Below are 23,317 nucleotides of genomic sequence, written 5' to 3'. Positions count from 1 at the left end.
TAATTAGTCACTTATATAAGGAAAACAAAAACAACACAAAAAAAAAACACATCTCATTTTTGCTGTGGCAAAAGAAATACCAGCACCTTTCAATTCCCACTAACATCTTGCCAGTTTGCTTGTGCTAAATTAGAGCACTATGAGCAACATATATATCAATCTATTGTTTTCTTTCAAGACCTATGCTAACTAGGAAATATGTTGTAAATCTCTTCATGTGTGAACAAAATATAACTTGAAGCATATCTTGCATTTGTGTGTAAGTGAAAACATATAACCAGTTCCCTTACATGACATCAAGAACAGTTTCAGTACGCAGCACTCTATGTGAGGCATCAGCCAACAACATCAGTCCTCCCTCTTGCTCTGCAACTGCAGTGATATATCCTGGCCACACCTCCAACCTGAAACATATATTGTTAGTATTAAATATATATGGGCTAGTACAAATTTACATTGTGCTTCAACAAACTTCTATCAACTTTAATATAGTAAACTTTAACGTAAGAACAACTACAGCAATCAGTATATCAGACTGACAGAGTGAAAACTTACCAAAGGAAAAGCTCAGCTCTGCCCAAATCGCACTAACTGTGTAACAAAAGTATGAGTACTGACATTCCCATAAATACTGGCTGAAATCTCCAGTTTGAGAGTTGAATATGATACTGTTGTGCCTTTTATTTAATATCAGTCAAGACAGTAATTCATCAAAAGCCTTGAGTTGCTTTGAAGAACTGATTTTGAAAGCCTACACGAGGTACAAATTATTTAACTAACAAGAGCTGTCTCCATAGGATGACACATGCCCCCGATGGCACTTTGAATGAATAGTTATGGCCGATGTTAGAGTTTAGGACCTTTGACCTACGGACCTGGGTCTTGCACGCAACAAGTCGTCTTACTGTGCCACACATTCATGCGTAGTTATTTTAAAATCCATGCATGAATGACAAAGATATGGACCAGACATGCCCATCATTGCACTATCATGAAATATGACCTTTAACGTCTAAGTGTGACCTTGATTTTTGAGCTACGGACCTGGGTCTTGCGCGCGACACGTCGTCTTACTGTGGTACACATTCACGCCAAGTTATTTGAAAATCCATTCATGGACGACAAAGATATGGACCGGACACGAATGCACTATCATGAAAAATGACCTTTAACGTCTAAGTGTGACCTTGACCTTTGGGCTACGGACCGGGGTCTTGCATGCGACACGTCGTCTTACTGTGGTACACATTCATGCAAAGTTATTTGAAAATCCATCCATGGATGACAAAGATATGGACCGGACACGAAAATTGCGGACAGACCGACAGACTGTTCAAAAACTATATGCCTCCCTTTGGGGGCATAAAAATGAAAGTGGTATATACTCCTGGCATAATTCTACCTTCTACAGCATAGTAGTTTTGTAAGATACTAGACTGAACAGATATCAAGACCATTCAATTTAACATTCCAAGTTTTTTAAATAATCTCAATCAGTTCAGTAACTTTTTGGAGCTACAAAATCTGTAACCAGAACTGAGAGAAAGACAGAGGTAAAAAATTTCTCTACCCAAGACATGTTTTTCTAAAGGTGTTGAATGTCTCCAAATCCCTTTCCTACAGTAAGTCCCTTAAATTCTCCCTGAGAATTTATTTTATTTATTTTGTTGGGTTTAACATCACACCGACACAATTTTAGGTCATATGGCGGCTCCCTGAGAATTAGCATTGCCTTTGAACATTTACATCATAATTCAAGAGATACAGACATACTTACATTCGGACAAAAAATAAGCTTATTAAAACAATTGTTCATTCTATTTTGCAAGCCCTTTAACTTACTTGTGCTGTGGTACACTTGATGGTGTATGAGGATTGTAATAGTATCTGCCAACCTGCACCATCTCCAGGATTGTCATTATTCTATAATATAAACATGAAAACATCATCAAATTCTAATAGTCCAAGCTATATAAGCCTAGTTAAATCATAAGCTATGAGCTTTTTAAAATCATTCTACAGTTCTTTCCTGGAAAAATACTTGTTTCAAATATTAAGGTGCGGTCCAACCAGTCACAGAGGTGCTTGAACTTCCAAGTCTGAGACCAGCTTGCCCACTTCTTGCTGAAAGTATGATTCTGACTTAAATGATTATAACATATAGAAATTCAACTAAATACCAAGAGAAAAAGAGCTTATAATTTTATTTTGATGGGAGAAAATGAATGCAAAATATTGGTCTCCTTTTCCCTTTAAATCTATTTTACTTTTTTTTAGATGTTATTCTTTAGAAATTAGAAATAATTGAAAAATAGTATTAAACCCATGAAACAAACCAACCTTCTGAATACAATGTTGTAAAGTTGTTGGCAGGATTCTGGTGGCAGGACTTTCACTAGTTTTATCACAATAGTAATTTTTGCCTGATCTGTTGGTCGTTCACTGTGTAGCACTGTTTCCTGTCATATAATAAAAAGTTTACACTCATACTATTACAATCATGCAGAAAGATAAATCGTTTTATAATTGAATTTCTGCATCTCTTATAAACTTTTGTGTGAGGAGGCGGGTGTGCAATCCCATATAAAACCCTATGTGCACAACTTCACATACTGAAGTTTCAGGACTCCAGAAAAAATACTTTTTAGATACGTCAAAAATCCATTATTACCTCCTTGTAAACATGCATTCATTTCTCCATTTGTTTTAAGTTTGATTATCCACAATGCCTTGATATAAAATATATCATACCTGTTGCTCCAACTTGATGGGTAAATACAGAATGGAACCGTCAAATGCTTTAGTGAAGCCAATCACGTCTCTGTGTTCATTTATAAACCTGATACGCATTCCTTTACTGTCGATATTTGGACGGAAATCTACATGGTACTGGTAAACACCTTTGTTCCTGCACTGTATTCTTATATAGTTTGCAGACAGTCTCAGCCTGGATTGAGAGTAAAGTCAATATAATTTTAAAAACAAAATATTACTTTAACCAGAAGGAAGCAGAAAGCACAACTTAATGTTAAGGTTTCAAGTTCATGGTTGTATAGATAATTTTCCGGGTAAAATTGGTCAATTACATAAATTCTTGAAGATTTTAATTGTGTTGCAGTACAGTGGTAATATACACTATTGTAAAGCTTATCAACAAACTTACGGCTCTCCGATTTCGCCAGAATTATGTACCACTGGCTTTCTATCTAACGACATTCTAGCCAGTCCTCTGCTGGGTGGAGCAGAAGCATCTCCGCTTGCTGCCTGAGGCCCCATCCCCACTTGAGGTGATCCCTGAGGTCTTACAGGAGAATGCTGTGTGGGTGGTGTGACCGGCTTCTTTGGGGGACTCGGAGGATGTGGTGCAACCCGAGTCTCTGCTTGCTGTGTGATAAATGCTGCACCTCTAGCAGTTGTCTGAGGCAATGACTGTCCAGATCTACAAATTACAAAAGCAGAAACTGTTCCATCTAACTAGACGTAAACATTTTTTCATATCTCTGTGTTTCTCTTTACAAGACAGGCAGTAACTCTAAACCAGGGCTGCTTTTAAGAAAAGCGCATGTCTCCCACAACTGCCTAATTACTAAATATTAAGTCAGTCTTTATATACTCATTTACTCACTACAAATATACCTTTAAAGAGTAAAAAGGCTGATTTTGGGTAATTCAAGGGCCATAATTCAGAAGTGCCTCAGGCGATTTGGCTTGTTAATGAACTTGGCCGAGGAGTTATAACCAAAAACATTTGGTTCAAGACTTGTGAAGATCGGATGAGAAATATTCCACTTAGAGCGCGGACAAGAGTAAAAAGGTCGATTTTCGGTAAATCAAGGGCCATAATTCTGAAGTGTCTGGGCCGATTTGGCTAGTTATCAAACCTGTCTGAGGACTTATGGTCAAACACATTTTGTTCAAGTTTGGTGAAGGTCGGATGAGAAATGTTCAACTTAGAGCGCGGACAAGAGTAAAAAGGTTGATTTTCGGTAATTCAAGGGCCATAACTCTTAAGTGCCTGGACCGATTTTACTAGTTATCGAACTTGGCCGAGGTCTTATGGTCAACCACATTTTGTTCAAGTTTGGTGAAGATCGGATGAGAAATGTTACACGTAAGAGTGCGGACAAGATTAGTGACACAAACACACACAGAGGAGTAAATCAGTATCTCCCACACCGCTGTGTGGTGGGAGACATAATTAAATGTACACCTTTAAAAGCAATTAGGCTAAATACCTCTATATGTGCACACAAACGACCTGTTTTTTCAACAACAGACCTATTTTTTCAAGCCAGATAACTGATGCCACAGAGGCAAATTTCCTTGAAAAGTAGGCTATAAATGACTATGTGAAATGTATCCTAAACCATGAAAATACTCACGCTTTCAGCAAAGCCTGCATTGATGCCAGCCCTCGTCCCATTGGTCTTGGTACAGCTGGTGCATCTCCACCTAGAACAAATATTGACAGCATTAAAGACTTAAGACCAAAAGCTAATCTTCAATTTGACATTAGTTTTCTTTAACCTTTACTTAAATGATTCCATGTGAATATATCCAAAACTAATAAATTGATAGGGGAAACATTCAGTTTGGGAAGACAACCATTGGGTTTTTTTCTTACTTCCTGAATGGGAAACTTGTCACTAAATAACGTAAACTGCTTCCTGTTGGATGTTAAAATTATCATGTTTGACTTGCATGGAATAATTAAACACAATACACCATTGTAACCACAGAATCTATCTAAATTTCTACTGTTCATAATTGTTTCAAAATCTTATCTTCCTAAAGCATTCTGTGGACTGCATTAACCTATACAGCAGTTAACATTTCCAGTAAGTTTTACTAAAATCTTTCCAAACATGTTTGGTATATTTCTCCACATTGCACACTGTCCCTCGGGTAAGGAAAACTATGTCTTACACAGACAGGCATGTTAGATCCTTATAGTCTACTATGAGCATGTTACAATACCTGGAGTGGGTTGCTGGGACTGAGTCTGGCTTAGAACACTTGCAAGAAGGGCACCTCTACCCATTGGTGCTGGAGCTGGTGCACTTGTAGGCTGGCTCTTCTATAGAAAAAGAAGTTGTTTAAGTAGGTTACAAATTGATCAGTCTAGCAGGTCAAGTGAAAAAAGAACATAGCCTTTGGATGTCAACTCCAATCCGATGACAGCCAAACTAGAGTCAATACAGTACAGTACTATGGCTCTTTGTCTTCTTACTAAAATTAATTTTTTTTAACACAGTTGTTAAGCAAAGCAAATTGTTGATCATATTCATAGCAGCAATTACTTACAACCTAACCATTTTTTAACACAACCATCTCATGTATAAGAGATATATGCAAAAGTCTGCCCGAAAACTGCTATGGAACAATTACTTTTGAACAACTGTTGCACTCTATGAAAATTATATGGGCATTTTTTTAAGTCAATGCATGAACTGCTAATCAGTCACGGCCTCCAAAACCACTGATAAAGACCTTCCAACTGCTAGCAGCAACAGCTTACATATTAAAGACTACTAGTAGCAACAGCTTAAAGATCAACAGAAAATCTATTCCTGTTATTTTATGATTGACGCAACTGATAGCCACTTGAGCATTGGTATAATATATATTCATTTCTGTTTGTTCAGTAACTTCCTAGAACTGTATTCATATAATGATAAACTTATTGAGAAAATGGACAGGAATGAAGTTGGTTCTTGGTTCTGAAGCATTTTGTACCTCTTCAGTAGTATCTTGTCCATTATCCCCAGGTTTCCTGGGAGGCTGGCTGAGTGCCTGCAGCAAAGCTGCCCCTCGCCCACCTCTACCATACCCGCCAGACGCCATCCTGAAACAAAATAAACAAGAACTATCACTAATGGTGATGAATACCCCCAGACAGCAGCTTATTGTCACAGGAACTGGGGTATTGAAAATATGATACACTGCATTTGTATATTGTACAGGGAGAAAATGTACAAAGATGCACAAAAAAATGTTGGGCAAAACTGTACAAGATCTCCAAATTTCATTGCTGTACCTTAAAAAGAAGAAAGTAGGTCAAAATCAAGGTCACTGAAAGTAGATTTTGAGATACATGTTCAAAACTGTACAAGTGGTTAAATTTTATGGCAATATCTTAAAAAATTTGGAAAAAAGTATCGACAAATGCAAGTAAATTAAGAGTGTTTAAAATATAATGATAATAGTTTGAAACTTTATTTTCAAGTTTAACTGCCAAATTACTGGTAGACATTCAAATGAATTACAAATTTAAAGTATACCCTATTGAAATATAGAGAAGTTATTTTTCATGATTTTTTTCCAAGATGCTGATAAAACGGACCTTGCAAAAATAAAATATCTCTTCATCTGTCATTTTGAAACTTGTTTACACAGCCTTTTAAGGGGTTTTTAATAACAAAACATATCATTTTCTGGCACAATCATGTTTTTAATTTTTGCAGAGGTGCAGATGGTCATATAACTAAATTAGAATTAAGTTGGTTTCTTCAAAATTTTGTGTGATTTCATTAATGATGCAAAAATTTTCTTTGAATAATTGAAAATTGATTCCAATTGGTAATTTTTTCTTTGGATTGGTAATTGTTTGCTCCAAACTGGAAAAAAAGGGAGAATATTTGGCATTGGGAATAGAGCTGATATTCAGCCCCGTGAGACAGGTGGGAAAATCCCTATGTATACTAAACAGTAAATGAAATACGTTAGAAATTCCTTGAAGTTTTTTTCAATGCAACTCTATTCATATCTGAAACAAATAAAGGGCCATAACTTCGTGAAAAATCATTCAAATAGAAAGTGTTTCACATATGCAAAACTACACTTGGTACCGATGGTAATAATAAGAAGGTTCAATAAAGTCTTGCATACAACAACTGAGAAATAGCCAGCCCTTTTTTTATGGTTTTGGGGAAGGGTGGCGGGTCCTTTCAAAAGGGGAAATTTGCGTCGTAAAATACCAAACTGGGGAATTTTATATATATATATATATATATATTAAAAAAACAACACAGATTGAGTAAGATCAAGGCCTCCCCTGGCTCTTTCACACTTTAAGCCATGACTTGAGCCAGTTGCAAAATCTTTGGACCATTTCATACCCTAAAGTGCCAGAATTAGAAGCCATTATTTTTTTTAAATCTCTATTTCATTTTATACTTTAACCAAGCAATTTGCCCTTGAACCATTTCATCCTAATATCACACTGAATCAAAAATAGTTTTTAATCTTCTCATTAAAATGTTTAAATCATTTTTCAAGAACACTTTCATGTCAAAGCTAAAGTAATTGCTCAATGTATGAAATTATTCCTTTAATAGTTTGCAATTTTTGAATTATCTCCCTTTAATGGGCATTTTTCACTACTTAGATGTTTATAAAGCATTGATATTTAGTTCTTTATTTTTAGCCTTTGTATTTCAAACTTAATATAAGGTCATTTATCAAAAATAGAGTTGTCCTTTTTTATTTTATGACTTTTAAAAAGCTTTTTAAATGCTTTTAATTGCATTATATATAAATCTCAATTTACAATCTATTTCATACATATAACTGTATAGCGAAAATACCACCTAAAGGTATGATTAGCACTTTGATTCTTCACTGAAATTTAACTAACGCGAGCGGAACTGGGCGGACCGAAATGTTTACGCACGCAAATTGTTTGTAAGCCGTTTCAGATTTTTGTTCATTGCTTCCGCGAATCGGCTTGTTATTAGATAAATATATCCGCGAATCAGAAATTCTGGAAAGTGAAATTCCCGATGACCGACACTAACGGTAATATCTGAGATGTTCCGATTGCGGCGTTTCTTGAAGCTGTGTTTTGAACGCATATACATTCAAACCTATTAATCCATCGGCGGTGGAAATTTTCGCTGATAAAAACGACTTGCATTTGGGGAATTTTTAGTGCAGTTGGGGATAAAAGTATATTATTTTGCCTGGGGAATGGGGCCGAATTTCGGCCCCAAAATCGGCTAAAAAAGGGCTGATAGCGCTCACAAAGTTTTTCCATACATACATATGAAGAAAAAATAATAAAGGGCCATAACTAGGGCTGTGTATTGAATGGAAAAAATGGATATATGTATTGCAATAAAAATTATAAAGAAGGATCAATACATGATGTGCACTGGAGCTAGCAGGACCTATAACATCAAAGCTGCAAAATAACGTGTCCAAAATAATTGTTTTAGGTAACATGACCAAAAAGAATAGGCAATGTAGGTCTTATTAATGTATATGGTATAGCTATGTCTGTATAAATAGATTAGTGTGAGACTGGAAAAATCTAGTTGTGTTACTATGCATCTATAAACTGTCCAAAGTTTCTGGATCATATTTTTTTTTTCTTTAATAGTTAACAGTTGAAATAGTCGCTGGATAAGCAATTTAATTTTTGACAAACTGTCTTCCACACTGACACCTTTCAAACTTTTGACAGTACACAAGCAAGTCAGAAGTTTGACAATAACCAATAACATACCCTTTCGACTTTATATATTGTATTCGTTTCACTCCCATTAATACTTGGCCAAATCTTTTATCACATGCATGTAATCTGTACAATTCTTATCTGTGAGAATCTTTTAGGAGGAGCTATTAATTTGGTTAAATCAACAAATTATAACCTGGGCTCCTGTAAAAATTTGAACTCTGTTAAAGAAACAATTTATAGCACAATCTTTTTATCTAACAGATGTATCAGTCTATATTTCAGAGCTATGCCAGGCCTCGATCTTAACCTACTTTTGCTGGTAGCCAGTAGGGCTACCAACTTGTGAAATCAAGTAGCCCGATCAGGTTTCTGGTAGTCCAGTTTTGGAAAAGAGAAAAATATATTACAGTCTTCGCCTTAATTTTTTTTCAGCACTTGTCATTTCAGGCAAGTAAGTTAAGAAAACCACTTGCCCGAAAACATTTTTAATTGCCCGAAATCATTTTGTTTAAAAAATATGATGTATTTTAGTTTATGCTTGATTCAACATTCAGTTATTTAAAGTGTAGGCAACTAAACTACCCACACTATCCGTGGGCAGGCTAAGCAAACGTAAGTGGATAACATGTTGCAATATTCCAGTAACTAGCAGACAGAAATTATGGGAGAAAACTGTAGAAAAAAAGTAAGACATATACCAGTATCTAGTTATATGCCAGGCATGGGGTTCAAATTTGCACTACCCTTCTAAAACTTACTTTTTAGTCAGGGCCTTTAAAATATAGTGCAGCTGTTCAAATTTAACTGCAATAATGGATCTGGCTGGTTAGCCCCCACTCCCACTCCACCCACCCCCAAAAATGTTGTGTTTCTGGTGGCCAAAAAAAGTAGGGTCGGTAGGTCGGTATGTTCTTTTTTTAAGCACTATTATCAAGTAAATGTAGCCTATTATCACAGTCCAGGGCGACGTGGACAAAATAATATGTCCATAATCATCATCAACCCACCCGTGTTTAAAGCGGAAAAAAAACCCATCAATTATCGGTAATTATTCTGTTGTTAAACAAGTAATTGGCCTTGTTTTCATTATCAATTAAAACACTCTCAAAGAGCTAAAAGAAGTGTGTCGGCATCACGGTATCTGAAGTGGAGATCAAAGCGGTATAATTGCCCGAGATTGTCATGGCATTACGTCATGTTTTCGCGCCATGTGACACATCACTGTCTGATCGTACAGCCTCGGTTCTTTAAACTGCTGAGAAGAAATCAGTAAAAAAGGTTTCTTCTTTATTTTTTTTTCAAGCGAATGTGCAATATCCCGTATAAACTGACAGGTAAATGTGTCAAACAATATTATTTACGTTCACGAGGTCCCGTTACCTATTCATCCGCACTTGCAGAAATCTGTTTGCCAAAAAATCATTTTACTCCATGTATTTAAATTGCTGCCGCTTTTTAATTATTTAAGATTTTTAATTCTGTTTTTAGTACTTTCTTGTCAGAAGTCTGAATTTTATGACCATAGTATGTATTATTTATTTACTTTTAGAAATAAATAAATAATTAAGATCGCGGTGTTTGAAATTTTACAAATAATTGTATGAAACTTCGATCGTTTTTATAAAATTTTGCCTACATTTCTGTCGACATCTTATTAAGATCGTTATAAAATTCAAACTGTATTACTTCTAAAGCGGGGCTGAAAATTTGAAGCGATTATATCAAAAAATTAATGCACTACAAGCGTTTTTTGTGTACGTGTCGATAAACATTTAAGTAGCGGCTATACGACAGGTCGCACGTGCTCGTGGAATGGAAAATTACTGGCATGACGTTTTGATATCTTTACGATTCGCGGGTAAATTCTAGTCAATCCAGGTAATTTTCGTGTTATGCGGACTGGAAATATCAGATAAATCGGTGAAATTTCACGCTTTTATTATTAACAAGTTTGAAAACTTAGTAGCCCGACGGACTACCCAGCTTGGGAAATTCGGTAGTCCGTCTGAAAAACTGGTAGCCTCGGGCTACCGTCAAGATCGAGGCCTGTATGCATCGGGAAAATGCATGTATTTCTGCTTAAAGTTGCAAATTTCGATTGACAACTAATTATACAAGGCTTTTATTAGCATACTGGAACTTCAGTTGTTTTGTTTTAATCTATTTCTTTAATCATAAAAATTGCTAAAATTAAAACATCAATACGCACAGTAACAAAATCTGTGTAAACGGAATTCCCTGCAACTAAAACTAGGTAGCACGAGTGCAAAATGGAAAATTACCGGTGTGACGTATGGATTTCATTTCATTTCCAGTCAGTGCAAAAATAAAAAGTCAATGAAATACAGAATTTCCTTAACTCACGTGCTTGATTTATGCAAGACTTTACATCAGGTTTTAACATCCCCTTTGCCCAAATACCGAGTTATTTTTCCCCCCAAATCACATTCTTGGGCCCCTTCCCTTCTTGGTAAAAAAATCCCTGAACTGAGAGACCATTTAGTCCATTTTTCGTTAAATGTTCGGTCAACCATATTATTTTCGTACATCTTTTCTTTTCACTACGATTGTCAGGCTGTAAGTTAAGTTTCTTTCTCGACATACTACGCTAGTGACACGATTTTGATGTTTTGTCTGAGATTTTGTGGTTCTCGTCTTGGTACGATAAATGCCGGTCAGACAGACAGCACCTGGATTAAGAAACAGCAGACCACCTCCAAATTTTCTGGTTATGTCTGTCATACCGACAACTTTCCGAAAGTCTGGTGTTATAATTTCTTTTAAAAGCAGAGTATTTTGGAAAAACAAAATGCCATTTTCTGTCTGATATACAGAAAAAAACTACTAAATTTCATTTCTTAGAATTGGAATGCAGGAAAAATTAGTTAGCTATCCGCTCAATGTCTCAAGTCATCACTCGACTTGGTAACAATTTTATCATGTCCTGTAAAGTTCATGCATTAAATTTAAGTAATTTCCCCAAATTCTGTAGGGGTTTGAAAACTGGTAATTCGATGGAAATTTGTCAGGTTCTGTATTTCGAACATACAACTTCCACTCCGGTAACTAAACTTTAATAAAACTGAAAAATGTTTAACTAAACACAGGTTTTATACAATTAACACAACAACATCCACTGTCTGAAAGTGTGGAGCAACTTACGAGAACCTCGGACTCGCACTTCAAAACATTCCTTACCGTCAGAAATCACGCCTGTCGTTGAACCAGTTTCCGTTTCTTTTTCAAAATTAACGATAGCTGAAAGATTAATTGCAGCAATGAATCAATTTATAGATGTAATCCTTTGGCTTCGCTATTAACTAGTTTAGGGAACATTTTTTTTAAATAGCATACGATATTTTCCTTTTCGCCTCCAATTTATCAGAAGTGCCCGGATGAAAAACATGGATATATCATAATAACTATTTTTTCTCGACGAAATTTTTATCCCGCAACCCTGAAATCCAGACTTTTTTCATAAAGAATAACGACGGCATTTCTAGAATATAAGATTTTCAGAGAAAAGAATTACATCTACTGCAGGCCCGTGTCCAGGATTTTTTTTTGCTGGGGGGGGGGCCCAACCTGGGGTGGGTTCGGGAGGGGTATCCCCTCCCTATGTCGAAAATTTTTTAATATGGCACATGAAAAGATGCATTTTCCTGCTACCTGAAACACATTTAAGGATGCATGAATGTATCATATATTTATATATTTAAGGAAAAGTATTTTTTAATCATTTCATCAAGCCTTTTCAATGTATGTATGATTGTACAGACACAATGTATGAACTTCATTTTTCTGTATGATACCCAGGTCTCAGTGTATTGGCTCTGATATCTACCAGTCCAATGTATAACCAGCCACCAGTAATAAAGAAGCTAGTGGTTTGAAAATCAACTTTATTTATCATAATAAAACAAACTATATGATTGTCAGCAATAATTAATTATACTACATTTTAATCAAATGAATAAAATTTCATTCATCCTACCCTTTTCTTTCAATCATATTATATAAAAAAATTTTCTAATTAAAAAAAAATAAATAATATGTGTAATTTCACTAAAAAGAAAGTTATCAAAATCTGCTCAAAATTGATATACAAAATGACATGATTTGTAGAAAAATGATTTACTAAGTTCACAAATAAATATTAATAATAAAATAAATAAAAACACAAAAATAGTTTTTGAACTTTTTCTGCATTTCTTGCGTTCTAAGCAAATATAATGAAAAAAGTTTTAAGATGATTTATTTATTTGCAAAATGGCCAAATGTTTTTAGATTTCCAACAAAACAAAGTAGATCTATTATGACAATTACTATTAACATCATAGATTTCAAATGACAATGAACTCTTAACTGTACAAACTATAACATCACAGCACATATTTTTGTGTATAAAACCCCTCATAAGTAGCGAGTTTTAGATGCGTTTTGTAAGATTTACTGAGAAACTACTTTTAAAACTATGAGGGTTTTAAGTAAGGTTATTGGACCCAGTAAAATTGATACAGTAGTTTCAAATTCATAATTGTTGTAAAATTATAAGAAAGGATAAATATCTATCAATTTAATAAATTTGGGGAATGTGCCTTAATGTAAAAACAAAATACAACCATCATAATGTTTCAATTTTCAGATTCATTTTAAGATTTACTTAACAAAACCAACAATGTTATGATCATTTTAACTTCCAAAGAGTAAAAAACATAATAGTTTCTCCACTACCCAATCAAGTACCGCGTTTAAAAAGCAAGTGATCAACGAAGCATGTACTGATAAACTTTTACCTGTAACATGCCTGGGGCTAATTTCCACTACCAGACACGGTTTTATGGCTCTTTAGCCTGTGTATTGCTGTCAAATCAAGCCAATTGCGCTGGTGTATAAATTTGTTAATTGAGGGTCCCATAGTAATAAAAATCGTAACTAGTCAGCCAGCTGGGGGGGGGGGGGGGGGCAGCCCCCCTGGCCCCCCACCTGGACACGTGCCTGTACTGTATACTGCCCACCAGTCAATTCTGATTATAACTGGGAGGCGGTTGTGTGAGACAGAGTGTTAAAAGATGAGCTAGCTCATTAGGTGCAAAGTAAAAAGTAATACCAAGATTAAAATCATAGTTATAGATTAGAAGGTTACAGTTGCCAGTCTCTCAGTGAATAGAATCAAACTGGAGCTGGACTGTATGTGTAGGGGAAGACCATTTCAGGAACGAATTGTTCTTGGAAAAAAAAGAGTTAGAATGGTATTGCGTATAAGATTGTGGGATCAAGTAGTTCAGGTTCTCAGTAGGCCTAGGTGTGAGGTGGTTATGGTCAAGTACTTTATTTAAAAAATATCATAAGGGAGTTTTTGATGCGGCGTTGTTCAAGGGATTGTCAGTTGAGATGTTTAAACATTTGGGTGACACTGCTTGTTTGACCATAGCTGTTACATCTATAATTAAACATCTACACATGAGCTCTGTAGAACTTTTGAGCGACCCTATTTTAATATATAGTCGCCATCTGAAACCCGTATGTCTGACTTCTCCAGATTCTAGAAGCTTTCCTGATTCTCTAGTGCGGCAGGTGTAAAATACAAGGGGACGAAAGGCCCAATTATTAAGACGCTTTCCTACAGAAGTTATGGCTCCGGATTCATTTCTGGCTACTGCCATTGCGGTGTGTCCTTGAGCAAGGTACTTTTTCGTGATTGCCTAAGTCGTCCCAGCTGTAAATGATCGAGTTGTAGCAAATTGCTGGCGGTAAGGTATATAATTGGTTTTAAGGATATTCTAGGTCAATTGACATTTTTGGACATTTTTTGTTTTTTATTTGATAGAAAAAGTGGAAACTCCACGACATGACAAAAATGAAAATGTTGCAGGCTCGGTTTAACTGAGCCTGTTCATGGACGGTAGTGGAAATGCATGCTACCGTCCATGCCCTTTATTAACTCTGGGTTGAGTAGAACTCAACATTTACACATGTTACAATAGTTTCCTCTATCAGATGCAAAAAATGATATGATGAATTTCAAGGATTACCAGGTCATCCAAGACTCTAGAGGGAGTGTTAATGGGAGTTATATTGCTTTGATGTAATCGAAATCATATGGGTGATTATCATCAGGTAAATATAACCGATTTTGATGGGCTGCCTTGGTGGATGTGGCTAATTATTTGTGAATAATTATTAATAAAGTTCAAATTGTGGACCTATTAATATATGGAATGGAAGAATGAAGTAGTCTGATTTGTTGGCAGAAAAATAAGGGAAGTTCATGCTTAGATGAAGGTTGGGTCAAAGAATTAAATTTTCATTAGACATTTTCTTCGTTTTCTCAGAACAGAAATTCATAACTTGGTGAAGTGTTTGATGCGATTCAATTCCTTTATTTATGAAGGAAATGCATAAAAACTGAATCTATTCCTTTCTTTGAAAGGTGTTCTATAAAAGTGTATTACAGGTTTTTTTTAATATATGAACCCAATCTTGAATTTTATAACTTTTAATTTATGGTGGGGATGGTGGGGGGGGGGGGGGGGGGGGGGGGGGGGTGAGGAAACAGATAGCCAAAAATAATTGATTTTCTGTAACTCTTTTTTTCTTGCAATTTAGGGGAAACTTGTGATACACACTGGTAGTTTGTGGGCCTCCCATACTGCACACAAAATTTTGGCTCATTTGAAATAACAGTGAGAGTTGAATCTGTTTGAAGATAACAATAGACTTTTACATATTTTGTCATCTTAAAAGAATCATGATGCATAAAATGTTATCGAATAAAATCATTGTGTAGTTCAATATTTTACCGTCATTTTGGTATGGTACACATCATGTTTACTCTTAAGAAATGTGGAGAAAAAAAATATGTTAAAGCAGATCGCCCCTCCACCACTTAGGATGTCCTTAAAATAACCTTTTTAATAGGGTCGCTGAAAGCTCTACCGAGCTTATGTTGATTGTTTCTTAAAGCAACATTAAATAAAATAATCTTTTACCTATCTTTACCTTTAGATGAATGAGTCGGGGATCAAACTCAGGAGCCTTGTTTCCACTGGACAACTACATCCGCTCTAAAGTAAAAGATTTTGTTTGGTAATTTAGTTAATAGTTGCCATTAGTTGCCATCGGAAATCCATGTGATCAACTCCTCCAAAAGAATGTTATTAATTCTAGTTGGAAGATACTGAAGACGCCCCACTTGCAGAAGCTTCCCTGGCTCTTTTGCGTGCCAGATGCAAAGCACCCATGCACGGGATTGCTATACCAATGTTAGACTATTTAATTTCAGTTCGACTCAGTATCCCTGGTTTCTGCTGGACAACTGTGTTCACTCGACTCTTGATTTCGTACTTAGACAGTGTTACCACAGGACCACTACGTCCGCTCTTAAGTAAAAAAGATGTTAGTTTTTTACAAACGAAATAAAGTTAACTACAACCCTCTAAAATCAAATCCTGTTCGCTTCTTTCACTGTCACTTTTCGGGACTTTAAATTATTCAAGCGCATTTTTTTTATCTTGCAAGCGATAGGATCAAGAAGATTTCTACAAAATGCAACAAATGCATTCTTTAATACAGTAGATTGAAAGAAAACACCATGTCATCGAGAACGGACACGAGGAAAGGGAAGAAAAAATACGACTATATTTGGATGACTTGTGACCTGCGCAAGTTTAGGTCCCTCTCTAAGCTCTAGTTGTTCTGTCCATTGTTTTTTGTTTAGGGTTAGCCTATTATCTTACCCGGGACCATTCGCCGCTTTTTATACTATCGTATTCCTGTGTATCATTGCAGGTTCCATGTACACCGCCGTACACCGCGGTATGAACACATCTGTGGATGTCTCCAATTTTATTTTAGCACTTGTGATAGGTAAAATGTTGAGTTCTGCTAAACTTGGGTCTTGAGGGCGTATAGGGTAGCATGCATTTCCCCCAAATGTCCATGAACAGGCTCAATCAAACTGAGCCTGCAACATTTCCATTTTTGTGGTGTTGGGCGTCTAATTTGGAAGCGATCAGCCTACTGGCAAAATGGATATACAGATGTACATCATATTTTACCAAAGAGGAATTGATTACATCGTGTATATGAAGTAGGTCAGTTTTGTTGCAACAGAAGGAAATGTGATATCTGACTTTGAAGTTGTACGTTGAATCAACCACACTTAACAGTTAACATTTTTGGTTTAGTTTGTTAATTTTATTAGAAAAAAATAATCATACCACTGCCATTGTACGTTTCTATTTTTAGGTTTAGCTTTATTCTTTGAGAAATTGCTCGACAGCTATCTTAAAACTGTTAGTTTTTCAAACAGATTATCTTTAACATAACATCTTTTTTTTCATGGTAAGAAGAAATGAGCACATAACACTTTATTCATATATACATAAAATAACACTTTATTCATATATACATAAATGGCCGTGTGTATGCTTCCAATTTGAAAGTCTGTCTCTTTGCAGACGATACAGCAATCTATCTTTCTCTCAAAGTAAACACACACTCCAAATACAGCCCGTCCGCTTTGCTCAGAGCGCAGATCTACGGATCGCGGGGTCTTGAGTTCGATCCCCGGACGAGGCGTATGTTCTCCGTGACGATTTGATAAAAGACATTGTGTCTGAAATCATTTGTCTTCCACCTGTGATTCATGTGGGGAAGTTGGCCATTACTTGCGGAGAATAGGTTTGTACTGGAACACTGGTTATGTTAACTGCCCGCCGTTACATAACTGAAATACTGTTGAAAAACGGCGTTAAACCCAAAATAAACAAACAAACAAACACTCCAAATACATTAAACATGACACAAACCAGCGCCAGAGATGGGAATCACTATTGAACATGAAATTTTATTTACACAAATACCAAGTGATTCATATCACAAAAAGAAAAGCTGAAACAGACGCTTAATTTATACAGAACAACACTACGTACACTGAAAACAGTCTCATCAGCAAAATATCTTTCAATGACAATATCAAATGATTTATCATGGAACAAACACCTAGTTAGCATCACCAAAAAGGCAAATCAAACACTAGACTTCTTCAAACGCAACATTAAAGCTCACTCATTCACACTACCATTAACATACACGACACTTGTGAGGCCAGAGCTTGATAACTGCTCCTCAGACTGGTCACCATACACCAGCGCTATTGAGTCTGTACAGAGAAGGCTGTCCGATGGGCAATGCGCAACTATGGCCGAACCATGTTGTGCAAGTGTTACTGACATGTTGATCACATTAAAATTGAGACGACTTGAACTGTGTCCTATTAACCAACGACTGAAAATTCTTTATAATATCACCCATAACTTAGTTGCCATCCCAACAGAACCCTATCTAATCCCAGATTTCAATAAGTATTTATTTGTTCCCTACTGGAAGTCACTCATTAAGAGTATTAATTGTCACTGTCTGTCATGTTGAACACGTTTTTCCCTTATCTTATCTGTTTTGGCTACCATAATCAATGTAGTCGTTGATTTTCATCCTTTCCTCTAATATAGTCAACTTGATCTTTGATGGAAAGTTCCATGTCTAAAAAAACTATTTTTCGTTTATCTGTTTCCAGTAATGTTTTCTTATTAATTGTGATCCGTATTTTGTTAAAGGTAAAGTTAAATTCTATTTACCGTCGCATTATGAAACAATGAACATAAGCTCTGTAGAGCCTTTGAGCGACACTATTTTAAAAACAGTTAAAACCAATATTACGAATTGTGCAGACTGTTCTTTGGTAATTGATATTACTAAAGTTACCGATTTTATTTACAGCTCTTACATTTGTTATATCTTTTTGTATTTGTTATCCGTAGTCGTTTAAAAAGCTCATTCAGAACTTATGTTGTACATGTATTGTTATATTGCCGGCTTAAAAAATATCGTGCCTTATCATATTGTTTTTATGTGTTCGGATATATCTGGGTTTTATATGTGTTCGGATATATCTGGGTTTTATATGTGTTCGAATATATCCATCAGTTAAAAATTGAATAGCAAAAGATAATAGGTAAGGGTAGATTTCTCGAAAGCACTGATCACCTCTAACACAGCCTCTTAGCCACGCATTTGCAAAGTTGTCCCACAACAAAAAAGGAGCTGTAACGGAAAAATATTATAGACGGGTTGCTAGTATATTATTTCAATTTTATGCAAAATAGAAAAGGGAAGGAAGGGGTAGGGGTACAAGGGGGGGGGGGGGGGGGACAAAGGGGGGGGGGGGGGGGGAGGAGGGTTGAAGGGAAAAGTGGAACAATGATGAATATTCAAAAGGGAATGCTACTTTCCTTAATTACAGTTACCATACAACGTAAACCATTGCAGCGCAGACACTCGTGTATAAAACGCACGCACGCACGCACGCACACACACACACACACACATCTAACTTACATAAATAAACAGTCAATTAAGATATAACAACACTGTAGGGCACCGCCCAAGACACACAGACGCACATGCTAGCACACAAACGCACACACATAAGCAGCAAAAAACAACAATCGGGCACCGCCCTAGGATACCGGCAGCCAAAATTAAATTGGCACTATAACTTACTCAAAGTAAAAGGGGAGGGGATGCCAAAGTAAAGGAGTGCAAATGCAAGGGGAAAAGATGGGGGCGATAGGGGAGCGAGGAGAAACGCTAACAACAAACAAGACAACATACGCAACACAAAATACAAGACAGACAGAAAACAAGTTGAAAATTGGGGCAACGCCTTGGAACGGTCTGTAACCTATATAAAGGAAACTGAGTTTAAACGCGTTTAGGGCATGCCAATCTCTTACCCAATTTTCAACAAGTTAGACAACACAATATAAATAAAATCTTTCCCCGCTGAGAAAGGCTCTAACATTAGTGGAAAAATACCAGATCATATTAAAATTATGGTAATTAGTCCAAATATTAGAACGTTTCGGGACAGCATGATAACTTTTGACTGTCGCTCTCTCCGTCACGTCCAAACTTATTCTTGCATACCAGACGAGGATTTCCGGTAATTTTACCGGTGCTGGAAAAATCCATCTGACTCTCGTGCTGTAAATGACGTATTAGGAACAACATATATGTAGAAGATTTATGTAGTAATTTATATTTTATTTAAAAAACGGAATAAAAATTCAATACCTTGACAGTTCCTATTGGTTCCTGATAGTAATTTCTCGATTCAAATCACGTTATTTTATCAAAAATCCATAACGTTACGCTTCAACTGATAAAACAAAACCGGAACTAAACATTGTACGTCATGACGTCTTTCCTGTTTACGGGCGTTGGTTTCCCGCGCTTTGTTTAAATACACTGCTATAAGAAATAGTTCTAAAGAGAAAGCCGTTCGATTGATTTTATTTTTATTATTATTTCTTGAAATCGGTATGCAAGAAAAAGATTCTGTCACTGGTTGTGGGTGCAGATGGAAATATCCGGCTATCGGGTAACTGTTTAGGCGGTAACTCGGCATGGAGCCTCGTTACCGCCTAAACAGTTACACTCGAGGCCTGATATTCCCAACTGCACCTACAACCAGAGAAATAATCTTATATTCTGCATATTTCTGTTAGGAAATCCCCAAGAAAATCCGTTGGGAACGTTTTTTGGTACATGTACAAAGCATTTGTAATGATTACAATTTACATCTCAGGCGCAGTGACGTCAGCCATGCAGTGTAAATATGGCTGAAATGAGTATCCAAACTTTAGGAGGATAAAAGTTATGTAACTGTGTATAATATATATAAAATTTATTCAGTATACGTTAGTGCAGACAATGAATTTATGTCGACATTAAAGCATAAACTTGCCTGGCTACATTTTATGAATGTATGTTTTGTGTTTTGTTTCTGTAATTTCATGTCATATAAGTCTGTTATACTGATCTGTCTAGCAATTAATACAGATCTCCTCGCAGCTGTTGTAATGGTCACTCATTCATGAAATGTAGCTCCTTCCTCCTGCACCGCACTAGCGTATAGCGTGCCGGTTCTAACAACGTATACATGTTTGTATTGTACTGTTAAATCAGTTATCTTGTATTAGCTGTAGTGAATAAACGTAGTGTTAAACAATCCCGTCTTGGGTCAGTCATTTATAATACAAATCCATTTAAGGGTCCGAAATGTTCATATATATATAATCAGAACATTACATTGGCGACGAGGAGAAACCAGTGTTCAATGGGCTCGGAAAATTAAAGGATAAGCAAATCAAATTCCATATAGACGAAAGTGTAAAACCTACCGCCCAGCCAGCTAGACGCATTCCGTTTCACGTCCGTGATAAAGTTGCACAAGAGCTCGAGAAACTTGAAAAACTTGATGTAATTGAAAAAGCCACAGGTGCGACACCCTGGGTCTCGAACTTGGTCGTTGCTCCGAAACCCAAGTCTCCGAATGATATCAGAATTTGTGTAGATATGAGAAAAGCGAATCTAGCATTAAAGCGTGAAAGACATGTCGTGCCTACAGTGGATGACATAATAATGGAACTAAATGGCTCCACCGTGTTTTCAAAGGTGGACCTTTACAAAGGGTTCCATCAGCTCGAACTTTCCGAGGAATCAAGAAACATGACCGTGTTCGCAAGCCATGTTGGACTTTGGAGGTACAAACGGCTAAATTTCGGTGTAAGTGTAGCCCCAGAAATTTTCCAAAATGAAATACGGCAAGTAATAAATGGATTAAATGGTGTGCTGAACATTTCAGATGACATAATCATTCATGGGAAAACGCAAATACATCATGACTCGAACTTAGAAGCACTTCTGCAACGGCTACAAGACAGAAATCTGACACTCAACAAAGAAAAATGTGAATTTGGAAAAAGCAAAATAAAATTCTTCGGATATGTCTTTTCTGAATCGGGAATATCACCAGATCCTGAGAAAATCACTGCTATCAAGAACGTTGAAAGCCGAAAAATCAGGGCGAGGTTCGATCTTTCCTTGGAATGACAAATTACGTGTCAAGATTTATTGAAAACTACTCTACAATCTCAGAACCGCTCAGACGCTTTACACAGCAAAATCAGCCATTTGAATGGACAACACAGCAGGAAAACGCGTTTCATCAACTGAAACTGAATGCATTAGTCAGTAACAAGGTCATGGCATACTTTGACCCGTCAAAACAAACAGAACTGTGGGTTGATGGAAGTCCTGTTTGTGTTTCTGCGATCTTAGTTCAAGAAAATCGAATCGTGTCATATGGAAGTAGGTCACTTACTCCCGTAGAGCAACGCTACAGCCAAACAGAGCGTGAGGCATTGGCTTGTGTTTTTGGTTGCCAGCATTTCCACCTTTATTTGTTTGGAAAAGAGTTTACATTAATCAGTGATCATCGTTGTTTAGAATCAATATTCAATAACACCAAGCAAATTCAGTCAGCGCGCCTTGAAAGATGGAGGTTAAAATTGACAACTTACAATTTCAAAGTGAAATATCGCGCCGGAAGCCAAATGATCTCAGACTACTGCTCCAGACATCCAGTTAAAGAACAGCCAATTGAAAGCTTTGCTGAAGATTACCTCAGGTTTATTGCTCACACGTCAGTGCCAAGTTCATTAACTATGTCTGACATCGCAACTGCCACTCAGAAAGACTGTGTTATTAAGTGCGTAATGGACGCGTTACCAAATAACAGTTGGTCGAAACAATTATGTTACCAAGATGACAGCTTCAGGAGTTATCAAACTGTGAGCGAAGAGCTAACTGTCGTGTCACTCGATGAAGGAAATGTTTATTGCGCGGCACGCGACTGTGCATTCCTGATTCGCTGCAACAAAAGGTCGTTAAGATAGCACACGAAGGTCATCAGGGTCGTGTTCGCTGCAAAGCAATTTTGAGAGAAACATGTTGGTTTCCATACATGGATACACGTGTAGATGAAATGTGTAAAAACTGCATACCGTGCATGTCCGCTTCTCCCTCAACAACACAAGAGCCTATAAAACCCAGTCCGTTACCAAAACAACCTTGGGACGGAGTATCCGTGGATTTTTGTGGACCTTTCCCGTCAGGCGAATATTTCATGGTAGTCATATGTGAATATAGCAGATATCCTGTTGTAGAAAAACTCCATAGTCTTTCTGCGCAAACAGTTATTCCACATCTTGAGAAATTATTCAGTTTGTTCTCTATCCCAAGTGTCGCGAAAACTGACAATGGATCTCCATTCAACAGTCAAATCTTCTCGGACTTTGCAGATCGTTTTGGTTTTAAACATAGAAAATAACACCACTCCATCCGATGGCAGACGGTACAGCAGAAGCATTTATGAAGCCTTTAGTTAAAACCATGAAAACCGCATCAGCATCAGGAAAGAACTTTAAAACTGAAATCAGTAGTTTCCTCATGAACTATAGGAGTACCCCACATCCAAGCACTGGGCTATCTCCGTATGAACTAATGTTTAACAGAAAAATGAAAACAAAACTTCCCCAGTTTTCAGTTTTCAGAAAGGATAAGTATGTCAGAAAAAGAGACACTAAAGCAAAGATGAAAAATAAACGATATGCCGACATCCGACGGAAAACGAAGTATTCAACAATAAAACCTGGAGACAAGGTTGTGAAACAAAATGCAAGGAATAAACTTGACACACCATTCAGCTCTTCAGTCGGTAAGGTAATCTCGAGAAAAGGTTCTATGGTAACAGTTCAACACAATGATCGTACAATTACCCATGACATATCCCATTTCAAACCTGTAAACTCATTTAACGACAGCGACCAGCGTAAATCCTCTTCCGACGCCGACGGTACCTCACTGCGAAAATCAGGAAGGAAACGAAGACCCCCTAGAACAGTGTTACAATGGTCACACATTTCTGATGAGTTTTTGTCAATCTTTGAC

The 23,317-nt window shown here is 36.6% G+C and overlaps 2 protein-coding genes across 3 annotated transcripts in view; one reads left to right on the top strand and one right to left on the bottom strand.

The window, feature by feature from the left end:
• Positions 1 to 11,854, bottom strand: part of LOC123564378 (piwi-like protein 1) — a 29,006-nt gene extending 17,152 nt beyond the window's left edge. The window contains exons 1-9 of one of the 2 annotated variants that reach the window (XM_045357912.2): positions 11,621 to 11,854; positions 5,737 to 5,845; positions 4,978 to 5,077; positions 4,383 to 4,452; positions 3,164 to 3,439; positions 2,752 to 2,947; positions 2,341 to 2,459; positions 1,843 to 1,923; positions 291 to 404 (exon numbers count right to left, since the gene is read on the bottom strand). In XM_045357912.2, coding sequence (XP_045213847.1) covers positions 291 to 404; positions 1,843 to 1,923; positions 2,341 to 2,459; positions 2,752 to 2,947; positions 3,164 to 3,439; positions 4,383 to 4,452; positions 4,978 to 5,077; positions 5,737 to 5,844 — 1,064 coding nt within the window. In that variant the 5' untranslated portion in view covers position 5,845; positions 11,621 to 11,854. The remainder of the gene's footprint in view (positions 1 to 290; positions 405 to 1,842; positions 1,924 to 2,340; positions 2,460 to 2,751; positions 2,948 to 3,163; positions 3,440 to 4,382; positions 4,453 to 4,977; positions 5,078 to 5,736; positions 5,846 to 11,620) is intronic. The other variant, XM_045357911.2, reaches the window with a different exon arrangement.
• An 8,287-nt stretch (positions 11,855 to 20,141) lies between these two features.
• LOC128549625 (uncharacterized protein K02A2.6-like) lies at positions 20,142 to 21,418 on the top strand. The gene is made up of 2 exons (XM_053526738.1): positions 20,142 to 20,154; positions 20,607 to 21,418. Exons 1-2 carry the CDS (start codon positions 20,142 to 20,144, stop codon positions 21,416 to 21,418), a joined length of 825 nt encoding a protein of 274 aa, XP_053382713.1.
• The last annotated feature ends 1,899 nt before the right edge of the window (positions 21,419 to 23,317 follow it).

Source organism: Mercenaria mercenaria, chromosome 2 (assembly GCF_021730395.1).
Source record: "Mercenaria mercenaria strain notata chromosome 2, MADL_Memer_1, whole genome shotgun sequence".
Taxonomy (NCBI): Eukaryota; Metazoa; Mollusca; class Bivalvia; order Venerida; family Veneridae; genus Mercenaria; species Mercenaria mercenaria.
This window is presented reverse-complemented; position numbering and strand designations above follow the sequence as displayed.